Here is a 12,874-nt window from a genome sequence, read left to right as displayed (position 1 = left end):
CGATCCCCGGAAACTGCGCTTTCTTTTTTTAAGATATATACAACGGCGCGTTCTTTTTTTTAGATATATATGTTTGGACCTCCCTTATTGTTGTTGGGCCTTCTTAAAATTGCCCAAAACACAACCAGCTCTTTTTTTTCCTTAATTTTTTTTTGTTTGTTTGAAAGATGATTGTTGTTTACACAATTTGATATATTTTTATAAATTGGTCACACCGCCATCACAACATAGTTGATTATTATATTTTTGATATGATTCGCTGGACTCTAAAGGCATTAACAATGGAAAAGAAGAGATACAAGTTAATCTGTCACATATATATATTAAGTTTTTCTTTGTTTACGTGTCTACTGTCTAATAACATACACATAAAGTATCGGCACTAAGCTTGTTAGGTTTTTTATAAAGCAAACATAAATATATTATCGAAATTTAGGCATGTTTATGCAATCAACTGTGAAAACCAACGTGATGAAATTCCTCAAGTATTTTAAAAATAGAGAAACACAAAACCTACATTGAGGGGAAAAGCTACGTACGACTAAAACGTACACTCGTGGCACGAAAGCAACTTCCTATGTTCCCTGCTGTGTCCATGTGATTGGACCACGAATCTCGCACACTCGTTACTGACGCTTACGTGAAAGAATTTTAAAATTGTTTCTGAAGAGGCAGGTTTGTGTATTAAATAGGGTGCGAGTTGTAACGTGTAAATGACATTATTTTCTCCATTTGAATGGTTTATGAGTTTTTTTTTATTAACCAGTGAAGTAACACCTAAATCAAGATTCAACATTACTTGAAACAGAGCAAAAAAACTACATTGACGTAATCGGATTTTTGAGTTTTTTTCCTTTTATTTTCAATATGGCGGATATATGTTACGAAGTTGTGACCGGTGCATCTCCGTCGTCGGTTTATGAATCGACGTCGCCACATTCACGGCGTAGGCAGAGGTTTAAGACGGTGATGCAAGAAGATTGGAAGAGGAACTGTAAACGTAATAAACAACAAGAGGCTTTAGCTAATAATCATAATATCGACGACGTCTCCCGAGAGACTTCAATGATGGAGATCAGTCCGAGATATGGTGTTTCTTCGGTGTGCGGTAGGAGAAGAGAAATGGAAGACGCAGTGGCGATTCATCCTTCGTTTTCTTCAACCAAGAATTCGGAATCTACTCAACACTATTTTGGTGTGTACGATGGCCATGGTTGTTCTCACGTACGTACGAAGTCGTTTTCATGCATTCTCTCCCTTATTTCAAAACTGTTATAGTTTTAGCTGATACGACATCGGGTTTGTTTTATCTAGGTTGCAGCAAGGTGTAGGGAGAGGCTTCACAAGCTGGTGCAAGAGGAACTGACCTTAGATGGAGAAGATCAGGAAGAAGGATGGAAAAAGACAATGGAGCGTAGCTTCAAGCGCATGGATAAAGAAGTTGTGTCGTGGAGTGAATCTGTCGTGAGTGCGAGTTGCAAGTGTGATCTTCAATCCCCTACTTGCGATTCCGTCGGATCGACCGCAGTTGTTTCAGTCGTCACACCGGATAAGATCATCGTCGCAAATTGCGGCGATTCTAGAGCAGTTCTTTGCCGAGATGGGAAACCAGTTCCTTTATCAACCGACCACAAGGTCAGTCTCACTCAAAACTTGCTAAGTTTGTTATAACTTAAAATCAATTGGTCATGGCTCATATATTATAATATCCTAAATGAGATCTTAACAAACATCTAGTCTTGAATTCTTCATTCAGCGAACACCTCTATCAACATGTTAAGTTTGGTTTAACTTCAAATCAATCAGTTGATCATGTACAATATATTACCCTAGGTTATATAACTTCGGAGAAGAGATATAACAAACATATTATTGTCTTGAATTCTTCATTCAAGCAACACACATCACCTAGTTGTTATTTTCTTGAATTTCAATTAAGAAAATATTGGAATTGTGGATTTACTCGGAGATTTTGTTCTTTGTATTGAAACACAGCCTGATCGTCCAGACGAATTGGACCGGATCGAAGGAGCTGGAGGACGAGTCATATATTGGGACTGCCCGAGAGTTCTAGGGGTCTTAGCAATGTCAAGAGCAATAGGAGACAACTATTTAAAACCTTATGTGAGTTGCGAGCCAGAGGTAACCATAACGGACAGGACTGACGACGATTGCCTAATACTAGCAAGCGACGGTTTATGGGATGTGGTGTCAAACGAGACCGCCTGTTCAGTGGCTCGTATGTGTCTCCGTGGTGGTCAGAAACGGCGAAGTAGTCATGAAGATCCGGCGATCTCTGACAAGGCTTGTACGGAAGCGTCTGTATTGCTGACGAAGCTGGCGTTGGCAAGGCACAGCAGTGACAACGTGAGTGTCGTTGTGATTGATCTCAGAAGAAGAGGACACGTAAGTGGACACTAATCGAAGGCGAAGACACCGCTTTAACTTTATGTATTTTTCAGTTTCATTTTTGGTTGCTTCTTGAAATGCGTGGTTGTTTTTTGAGCAGCTAAGAGCTGCTTTCTCAGATCCCACTAGATGGTATACGAATCAGCCCGACTAAAAAGGTTAACACTTTTCTAGGAATGATTAGTTTTCTCAAACCTAATCATCTCTTGTGTAATGAGTATTAAAGAAAAAAAATCAAAATTATGCCTAAAGGAAGGTCCACTTTAGTTGACTGACTAGTACTACTATAACTGAGGAAAGCGATCTGTGTCTCCCATGCATCCTTCTAATTGTGTGTACATTTTGTTCTCGAAATTTAAAGTTCCGACATGTAAAAAAACCTTTTTCTTTAAGAAAGATATAATCAGACTTGCTAAAAGAGAATAAAAACAACAAAGCTGAATACGCCAGGGATGACGTTCCACTTTTTAGGCTTTTAGATACTTGAATGTGCCGCAAGGTAAAGACATGAGATCTTAGAGAGTACATGCATCAAGAACTAGCACTATCTAAAGATTACGAAAAAACAGTAGGTTCAACATCGTATCAACTTATGTTCAGACCAACAGCTTTGATTGTACAACCCAAAATGTTGCAAATAATGTTTGTTCTTATGACTAAAAGTTTTTAATTCAAGGAAATATCTGAGAGGCAAAACAGAAGAAAGGAGGGTTTTTGAGAACAAGACCTCTCTCTTGAGAAATCCAACTTCCACTTTTGCTTGTTGTCAAGTTTCTTTTAGGGCCTTCAGTTTTCTGTAACCCTTGTCGGTACCAAAGATCCTGAAATAACGTAGAGAAACAAATTTTACATGATTACAATGTTGGAATCGGTCAATTACGATTTCTGTTAATTAACAGAGGTCAGATATTATTACCAGTCCATGTAGACAAAGGTCGATGAGTAGTTGCCAGACTTTGTGTAGAGCAATCGGTGATGGTAGTCATGGAAGTCAGCACTGCAAGCAATTATTGTACAATCATTTCATGTTAATGATCTGATGGATTTAAGATGTGTTGCTCCTTCAAGAAGGCTAAAGATTAGATGTTTGATCTTACCCGCCGTACAGAGGAAGAAAATTCGAAGGGCTCCATGGGAAATGATAACCACAATGTGCCTCAACTGTCTCAATAACTCTCAGCATCATCCATAACCAGAGAGTGATCAGGTGAGGCCCAGTGAGAGCTGGACCAACGATGGTAGCAAAACCAAGGAACAGAATTTCAGCAGGATGAGCATATTCTGATGTCAAACCAAATGGTGTGGCGTATCTGAGTAATAGCATAATAAGATCAGTTATGGCCAAGTAAATGAATTGACTAACATTGTCAACAACAACAAAAAAGATGGGACAAACTGAAGCTTACTCATGATGCACACTGTGCACGTTTTTGTACAGCCATTTAGTATGCAAGATCCTGTGACCCCAATAGAACACAAAATCCTCAATGATGAAGTAGAATAAGATCTGGGCAGACACCACTTTCCTGCAAGAGCATAACCAAAAAATGGTTTTAAAAACCAGATCAAACATAGTTCAGGTTCTTCTCATGCAGCTCAACACTGACATTTTTATATATATTGCCAATGGGAAGAGTTTAACATTAGAGAACCCAAAGGAAACAAAAAAAAGCTTCCAGCACTAAAGAACCTGATAATACCAGGACGGCAGAGGAAAACTGCTCTGCATGCCCATGAATCTGAAGACAGGATAAGATGCCATCATAAGGGGCAAGTTTACGCAGAAATGGTAAAGCAAGAGTCGAGCAATGCATTTCCCTTGGGCTTCAGGAGTATTACTTTTTGCCTACATAAGACCAAACAAGAGTAAATTGTTTAACAAAAAGAGAACTCCAAAACAGTTATTTGACATTCACTAATAGTAAGCCAAATGAGAGAACATATACTTTTATTATCACTGAAGATTTGAGAGATCAAACAAAATCATGTGATGATTACTTGGTGATCTCTTTTCACTCAATTCCTTTCCGAAGGTTCGGTCGGTCACACAAAGCTACAAACTATACATAGAGAAGATCCTTAAAACATGAGAGAGAAGACAGACCTGAATTTTGTAACTGCTAAGCAAACCGGTCCTTTCTAGGAAAATGTAAGGAAGTCCAGACAAGAAAAACACACTCTCATGAAGGATAAAACTCCCAATACACGCCAGTTGAAAGTCACTGAAATGTGTAACCAGATACTGCAATCATCACACCATAAAAAAAACAAAACAAAAAAGGTCAGCAACACAGCTATAAACTTTTGAGCTATAAGAGCCAAATACTAATAGCCAAAGGGAAACAAGAAAAATGCATTCAATTCCACCAAAACCAATCCGAAAGAGAGTTAGAAAGACGTTCAAGGCGAAAAACTATAGCTAGAACAACAAACCTATCACATTCACAAATCCTCTAAGGATAGAAGAAGCCTGTACATAAACAATTCTCAATTCACACAGTCTACATCAGCATTGTTCTGGCTTAGACTATTGCTGATTATTATGAAATTATGGTCCCTAAATTCCAAAAAAAGAATCAAGCACAAAACAAACAAAGTGAGATCACATTGGCTATTCATATGGAATGGAACAAACAAAAAGAGTCAAAATCCAGATCTGGAAACCACAAAGAGATCGACACGAAACCAATCTAAATCAAACCACAACAATAATCCAATGCGGTGAGAGTGGAGACCACAAAAACAAACCATCAAATTCAAAAACTAATTAACACCAGCTAAGAGATACGCGTATCATAAATGCAGTAAACTAAAGTCGGAGACGAAGAAAGACAAAAAAACACACACACACAACGAAATCGCTTGTAAACACAAATCCATGTACAAAGATCAAGGAACAAGGAGATGGTGAAAGTACCTTCCAACCGGATTCAACGAGAGAATCCATGGATACAGAATGAGAAGAAAACACAAAAATGGATCTCAGCGGTGGAGAGATGAATTATAAAAATAAATAAAAAACTCTAAGAGGCGTGAGTGAGAGAGAAAAAGAGAGAGAGAGAGAGAGAGAGAGGCCAAAACTGTGTGACAACACAGAAGGAATCTGAATTGGCTCTCTTCTCTGGAGGAGTTGTTGATTTGTTTGTTTCTGTAAAAACACTCTTCTCTCAATCACACGTGCACTCGCATACATTTCTCACTTTAGTCCTTCATTACTTCGATTGTTTTCACTTTAGCACCATATTGTTTTTTAGATGTGACAATTGGCAACCCACCTGAACGAAATTTTTTGGAAGTAAAACACCACTACTCGCAGAAAAGCTGTTTTTTATGGCTTTATGGTTTGTGAAGAGACTAGAAAAGGGTTCTCATAAATAAATAGAGAGTACAAATGAGAAGAATCTAATATCATAATTATTCAAAGAAAACACACATTTTAGACAAAGATAGATGTGATAGAATGATGAATACTAAAATCAGCAGAGACTTCCCAGAGTTGTTTCCAGACTGTCTCTGTGTTTGAGAACTCAATCAGCTACTTGTCTAATGCTCTATTAATCAGAAACCACTAAGGTCACAATTCAGCAGTTTCCCTTCTGTGGATCCTCTTGCCATTATACTACACCTGCAGCGTATTGTCAATGTACAAAAAGATGATCAAAAGCCTAGCCACAAATGAACATTCTTGATTCTTCAGCATACAGTGACCAAATCTTTGTGTAACAGGAGCTAATTCCACACACAGAAATGTAAAAGAAGAAAGAAGAAAAAAAACTCAAATAATGGGATTTAAGATATTTCCTACACTTTTAAATCTCTACTGTGTGATTTTGAAACGGATACTCAGTTCTGTGATTAGATCGCATACAAAGTGGTCAGATCGCATACAAACTGATATTTTCCATTTCAGTTTCCTGAAGCTAACATGTTGTACCACACAGACTAAGAGCTAACTACGGTGAACACGCTAAACATGAAACAGAAAATGTAGAGCCAGGGTTACTTTCATGTGGCGCTACCATAACATTAGGAAGAGTTTTTTACCTTTTGGAGAATTGTTAACTTGAAGCATGGTGGTCACTGGATAATCGTCGTCATAGAAAAAGCGATTTCTTTTCTGACGGCTTAAGAATTTGGAATGAGCACATCAAGCTCTCATCAATGCTCATCATTGCACCAGCGTTGTCAAATTCCCCACAATAGTTTGGAGCTGAAAATACTGTAACAAGCTGTCTTTCTGCAAAGAACTCGTACCCATCTTCAACAACCTGAAAAAAGAGAGAGTCAAAACACCATCCATTATTAAGCTTGCAGATTTTTCATAATAAACTCAATGACATATATATATAACTCGATTTAATAATACCTGGTGGGCACGACAGATAAGGTCCATGTCATTTTTTTCCAAAAACTCCGCAACTTTGTCAGCTCCAAAAGTGTATGAAACACCACGATCATTCATTCCCCAGCCTTTGACTTCTCCACTAGGATCGGACCATAGTAAATCACATACCAGACCAGAGTCCGGGATATCCATTGGCCGTGCAATATTTCTAATCTGGTCCAAACTTGTCAACTCTGGGGAAATTCCACCATGCATACATAGTATTCTGTCATCAATTAAGGCGGCCACGGGAAGACAGTTAAAGCAATCGGTGAATATTTTCCAGAGTCTGACGTTAAACCTGCGTTTGCACTCGTCATAGAACCCATAAATACGATTAATGGAGGCACATTCATGATTCCCTCTCAGCAAGAAGAAGTTCTCAGGGTACTTAATTTTGTAAGCTAGGAGAAGGCATATTGTTTCCAAGCTTTGCTTGCCACGGTCGACATAATCACCCAAGAACAAATAATTAGCTTCGGGAGGGAAGCCTCCATACTCAAACAGCCTCAATAGATCTGAATACTGCCCATGAATATCACCTGTAAAAGTAAGGGAAGAGATACAATTAGATCAAAGAAGATAACTTGAAGGAAACAAACTAAACTCAGAATATTCACATGATAGATTAGACCAACTAAGCAGGCCAAATAAATTCTACAATTGAAAACGTTCTCCAATGAAAGAATGGTGAATGAACACTCATGAGCTTAGTAAAGCTTTTGCACACATAACTTGACTAGTCAACATTAAGATAAAAGAAACAAAACAAACCTCATAGAACCAGTCAAAACTCTGAAACCTATCTACGACTATTTAGTAATAAAAATGCCAACTTTAGACGTTCTGAATTTAAAGAACATCAATTGTCACCATCACACTCTTAAGTCACTTAATGGTCCAAACTCACAACCTAACCTAAAACCCACCAAATTTGACCTACTTACAGCTTCCAAAGAACTCAAAAGATTATCTCTTTCCAATATGAAACATAGTTCTAAGAATTAAATTCATAGATACTGATAACATGCACTAAATTGAGAACTGAAATCAACCGAAACCTCACTCCCAACAAAAAAAAAAAAAAAAAAAAAAACTTTTTTGAGAAAAGAGAAGGTTTTTACTGACCGCAGATCTTGATGGGAGCTTCGAGTTCAAGAAGATTGGGTTGTTGAAGAAAGATTTCTTTGGAGACAGCACAAAGCTGACGGATTTCACCTTCACTGAGATGAACTTGCTTCCCCGATCCAGGCCTCGTGTTCCGAAACTCCACCAAACGGCGAATTATATCGTCGAGAACACCCGGTTCCATCGCTCGCTTCTGCTCCGTCTCTTGCGCCGGCTTCTCCGCCATCTCCGATCCGAAAAAAAATTAGAAAACGAAACGGAGAATTCAAGCGTGTGAAGCTCTTTTTTCCGAGCCGCGAGGAGGAGAGACGAGAGAGAGACCCTGACGACTGGTGCGTGCGGTGCTATCAGAATGAGTCAGATGAGATTATGATTGGTTCATTCTTTTACTCTTTATTATTTTTGAATCGACCTAATGGGCCTTTTGTATTTCTCTTATTGGGCTTAATACTTCTACCCAAAAAAAAAAAAGGCAACAAAGAGCAAATAACACATGTTTTGTTATATCAACATGGACAAATTACATCACCTAACCTAACTTTGATGTAAATTATTCATTGAGTTATTTAATGAAATAAAACAAAGAGACAACTGAAAAAAAAACACAAGACGCTAAAGCTCCAAGAAGATTAGTTGAATCCCCCATATTTTGAACAAGAAGAGTTGGTCCATTTTGTAACGCCACCTTTGGATGGTAGTAGTAATACACAATCATACAAATCTCATACACACATACAGAGACATCATAAATGTGTAATTTATTTATTGCTTTTTTTTTTGTCATTCCCTTATTAAAGAAAAAAAAAATACTATGATTCTTCTTCACCTGTCACAAGCCAAAGCGACTTATTTTAGATTCTTTCCATACAAAAAGAGAAAAATTCCACATTCTGTCTATAAACATCTCCTCCCATATTTGCTGGATCCATCCTTGGTTCTTTTTTTTTTTTGTTTTTTTTTAATTGCCTGTAAAATCGCTGTTTGTGTTAAGAAAATGACTTAATCTCTAACCATAAAGATAAATTTATTTATGAAATTCAAGATTTCCGAAGAAGACAGCACCAGGGATTCATATATACGTTTCTGATTCTCAGGTTTGTTTTCTTGTTTTACAAGAATGGGTTTGTTCGAATCTTTAATCATGAAAAATCCAAAAGAAATGTCAAAATGTTGGTTTAGCTCTTTAATTAAAACCGTTGAAACGTTCGAACAGCTTATGGAATTGGAGCAAAACCGCATTTTGAAACCTAATGACGATGACGATGAAGGAATCGAGTCACCATCACAGACAGAGGAAGGAACTCTAGGCGTGGTTGTTCCTCTGTCTTGCGCGTTTACGAGACAAGAACAATGTGTTTCCGAGACGAAAGAACGCGAAGACTCGATTACCAGACTAAGCAGCCTAATCTTTCTTTACCTGGTCGTTATGTCCGTACAAATTGTGGGAGGTTTCAAGGCGAATAGTCTCGCGGTAATGACGGATGCTGCACATTTGTTGACGGATGTGGCGGGTTTGTGCGTCTCTTTGTTGGCGATCAAGGTCTCTAGCTGGGAAGCGAATCAGAGAAACTCGTTTGGGTTTAAACGGCTCGAAGTCTTAGCTGCTTTCTTGTCTGTTCAGCTCATTTGGCTTGTCTCTGGAGTTATAATCCATGAAGCCATTCAAAGACTTCTTAATAGAAGCCGAGAGGTGAATGGTGAGATCATGTTTGGCATTTCTGCTTTCGGCTTTTTTATGAACTTGGTTATGGTCCTTTGGTTAGGACATAACCATAACCACCACCACCACCACCATCATCATCATCATCATCATCAACAACATCAACATTTTCACAAGGAGGTGGTGGAGGATGAAGAGGAGCAAGAAATGAATCCTTTAAAAGGTGAGAAATCGTCGTCGAAGGAGATGAACATTAACATACAAGGAGCGTATCTTCACGCAATGGCTGATATGATTCAGTCACTTGGTGTTATGATCGGTGGAGGTATCATTTGGGTGAAACCGGGATGGGTTTTGGTTGATTTGATCTGTACTCTTGTTTTCTCTGCCTTTGCTCTTGCTGCTACTCTTCCAATGCTCAAGAACATATTCGGAATACTGATGGAACGAACACCGCGTGATATAGACATAGAGAAGCTCGAGAGAGGACTTAGGCGTATCGAGGGAGTTAAGATTGTTTATGATCTTCATGTGTGGGAGATAACAGTTGGGAGAATCGTATTGTCGTGTCATATCTTACCTGAGGCTGGAGCTAGTCCTAAAGAGATCATTACTGGTGTTAGAAATTACTGTAGGAAATCTTGTGGGATTTATCATGTAACTGTTCAGGTTGAATCAGAGTAACACAAAAGAGAGAGTTTCTTCTGTTTGTTGCTTGAGAACATCTTTAGCTAGAACAAGAAAAACAAAAAATTGAATTTGCTATTTGAATAATAGCAGCATGAAGTCACAGACTAAACTCAGGCCTTCCTCGTTCACATCTCAACACATTCTAATTGCTAACTTTCACATTTCAGACCAAAGATCCAAGAAAAGTCTCACATAACACTAGAACTGACATTGGCTTCTCTGATTCACATCTCTAACAAAACTAGAAACAACATCACTTACTATTCTAACTGTGAGCTTAATGAATTTGATCCCACATAGCAATTGAAACAAGAACAATGGGACATGAAGATACAAACTAATCTCAGGCCTTCCTCATTCACGTCTCAAGTCTCAATACATCCTAATTGCTAAACTTTCAGATAGGGAAGAAAAGACTCACACAACACAAGAAGTGACAATGAGTCATTCTGATTTACATCTCTTGCAGACAATAATACATCAAAGAAGTTCACAGTTCCCAACTATTTGTCTACAACTTGGGGAGCTTTGAGCATAAAACATGATCCATAGGACTTTAGCAATCGAGACAAGAACAAAGGCACATACTTTGATTATTTGAGCTTCTATAATACAACAACAACCTCACACTTCCCTATCACAATGATCTCACAGAACTTAGCAATAGAGACAAGAACAAAAGGGACATACTTTAAAACATCAGAACTCTCTCTGTAATAATCCTTATCAAGCTGATTTGATATTGAGCTTATCCATGCGAGCTCTGATGTACGCAAGATGCTCATCTTCAGGAGGGATACATTTCTTGATAACATCATTTCCCAACAGATTCTTAACCCATCTATGAATCTCCGGGAACAACTCCACCGGAACAACTTTAACTCCGAGGAGATCCTCCGTCCTCATAAGCCAAAACGCCACCAGAGTCGCCACAATGTCCACGAACCCTAAACTTTCCCCACCAAAAAAATCTTTCCCAGCAAGCTCTTTCTCCAAAAACATCAACAAATCTCTCGTCGCTTCGACCGCCGCGTCTCTCTCGTCTCCGACCTTGCCCACCACTTTCATCGCCGCCACACAGATCTTTAAAAAAAAAGACTCCAAAAATAACCGGTTTAAAAAACCCCGGTTTAAAAGTCCAAAACCGGTTCTTGAAAATTGAAAATTTTCATAATACCTGTTGATCGATCAGTTTAGCCCAGAATCGAGCCGTAGCTCTCTCACACGGATCTTGAGGAAGAATCGGATTGTTTCGCCACGTATCATCGATATACTCAAGAATCACAAGTGACTCAGAGATCGGTTTACCATTATGAACAAGAACCGGAATCATTTTATAAACCGGGTTCAATTGAAGCAGCAAAGAGCTCTTGTTGGTGATATCTTGCTCAGAGAACTCGTACGGTACACCTTTTAGTGTAAGAGCTATCTCGATCCTACGGCTAAAAGGACTCGGCCACATCCCCAAAAGCTTCACTTCCTCTGTATCAGATCTCTCTGCCATTGTCTCACTCTCTCTCTCTTTTGCTTTTTTTTTTTTTGACTTCAATAGTTCAATGTGTTTCTCTACTTATCATATAATTATATTTAGTGGTATGTGACGTCGTCACTCATGACGTTCCCTTTTGGCTTTTGGAACTTGTCCCACATCGGACAGTGGAAGTTGAAGTTGTGTTGTTTAAATAAAGAAAGGTTTGGTCAAACGTGGCAACGGGGTGGGAACCTAGGAGATTAGTCTGCTTATAGATTGCTAAACCCTGAACCCTCCCATAATTTACGATGGGAATATTACTATTGGGGGTCTTTGGCCGGCGTTTCCCCCGAAAAATAATTTAAAAACGTCGATGGCTACATAAGAGGCTCGTCTCCTAAAAGTAGAACCAATCAGGTTGGGTTTGGCTCGTAGGTGGTTCTGCTGAAGCTAGTTTAGTGTCTGCGGTCAACCGTTTCCTCGCCTTACCCTCCCACCCCCAATTTTTTTTTTTTTCTTTTCTGTTTTTTAAAGTAATGGTTTTTTCCATAATATATTTTGTGCTTTTCTGAGAATTTTTTGGAAATTTCAGTAGCATAATATATTGATTTTTTTTTCTTTCTTATATCTTTACTAATTCACGGTGAATCAGTTGCTCTACACGTGCATAGCCCAATAACTTGACATTACTAAGAAATATAAATTTTCCAATTCGCTTTAATTAAAACTAGATATGGAGCCTCCGGATATCGCGGGAAATTCATTTTAGTAAAATATTTATTACATAAAATCTTTAATTAAATTTATTTATTAATTTATTAGGATTCTAAACTATTTAATACAAATTTCAAAAAATACAATTTGTTGAAACATTTTTTATATTTTATTTGAAAAATATTCTTAAAAAAATAATTTTACCTTCACATGTGATTAAATAAAAATAATTATCAATTCTACACACATCAAATTAAACAAAGTTTTACGATTAAATGCCATGAGATTACATTTTATTCAAAAAATATTCTTAAAAAAATAATTTTACCTTCACATGTCATTAAATAAATAATTATCAATGCTGCACACATCAAATTAAACAAAGTTTTAAGATTAAATGCCATGAGATTACATTACA

General features: G+C 37.9%; 4 protein-coding genes and 1 pseudogene across 5 annotated transcripts; 2 read left to right on the top strand and 3 right to left on the bottom strand.

The window, feature by feature from the left end:
- The first annotated feature begins 664 nt into the window (after positions 1-664).
- On the top strand, positions 665-2,660 carry LOC104700566 (putative protein phosphatase 2C 24). Its single transcript, XM_010416089.3, has 3 exons — positions 665-1,224; positions 1,315-1,635; positions 1,996-2,660. The coding sequence occupies exons 1-3, from the start codon at positions 868-870 to the stop codon at positions 2,419-2,421; spliced, it is 1,104 nt and encodes a 367-aa protein (XP_010414391.1). The 5' UTR covers positions 665-867; the 3' UTR covers positions 2,422-2,660.
- A 276-nt stretch (positions 2,661-2,936) lies between these two features.
- Positions 2,937-5,720, bottom strand: LOC104700565 (methylsterol monooxygenase 2-1). The gene is made up of 7 exons (XM_010416088.3): positions 5,327-5,720; positions 4,514-4,651; positions 4,110-4,255; positions 3,816-3,935; positions 3,507-3,719; positions 3,326-3,406; positions 2,937-3,230 (listed from the first exon to the last, which is right to left on the bottom strand). The coding sequence occupies exons 1-7, from the start codon at positions 5,354-5,356 to the stop codon at positions 3,176-3,178; spliced, it is 783 nt and encodes a 260-aa protein (XP_010414390.1). The 5' UTR covers positions 5,357-5,720; the 3' UTR covers positions 2,937-3,175.
- Positions 5,721-5,751: 31 nt separating this feature from the next.
- Positions 5,752-8,543, bottom strand: LOC104700564 (serine/threonine-protein phosphatase PP1 isozyme 1). Its single transcript, XM_019227517.2, has 4 exons — positions 7,922-8,543; positions 6,776-7,335; positions 6,454-6,677; positions 5,752-6,034 (listed from the first exon to the last, which is right to left on the bottom strand). Exons 1-3 carry the CDS (start codon positions 8,145-8,147, stop codon positions 6,504-6,506), a joined length of 960 nt encoding a protein of 319 aa, XP_019083062.1. The 5' UTR covers positions 8,148-8,543; the 3' UTR covers positions 5,752-6,034; positions 6,454-6,503.
- Positions 8,544-8,714: 171 nt separating this feature from the next.
- LOC104700563 (metal tolerance protein B pseudogene) lies at positions 8,715-10,287 on the top strand (annotated as a pseudogene). Its single transcript, XR_015561672.1, has 2 exons — positions 8,715-9,015; positions 9,135-10,287. The product of XR_015561672.1 is annotated as a metal tolerance protein B pseudogene (transcript).
- A 418-nt stretch (positions 10,288-10,705) lies between these two features.
- LOC104700562 (glutathione S-transferase U7) lies at positions 10,706-11,922 on the bottom strand. The gene is made up of 2 exons (XM_010416084.3): positions 11,449-11,922; positions 10,706-11,354 (listed from the first exon to the last, which is right to left on the bottom strand). Exons 1-2 carry the CDS (start codon positions 11,773-11,775, stop codon positions 10,998-11,000), a joined length of 684 nt encoding a protein of 227 aa, XP_010414386.1. The 5' UTR covers positions 11,776-11,922; the 3' UTR covers positions 10,706-10,997.
- Between the last annotated feature and the right edge of the window lie 952 nt (positions 11,923-12,874).

The sequence above is a fragment of the Camelina sativa genome, chromosome 7 (genome assembly GCF_030686135.1).
Source record: "Camelina sativa cultivar CO46 ecotype springtype chromosome 7, ASM3068613v1".
NCBI lineage: Eukaryota > Viridiplantae > Streptophyta > Magnoliopsida > Brassicales > Brassicaceae > Camelina > Camelina sativa.
The sequence above is the reverse complement of the archived record's forward strand: the minus strand, read 5'-3'. Positions and strand labels throughout refer to the sequence as shown.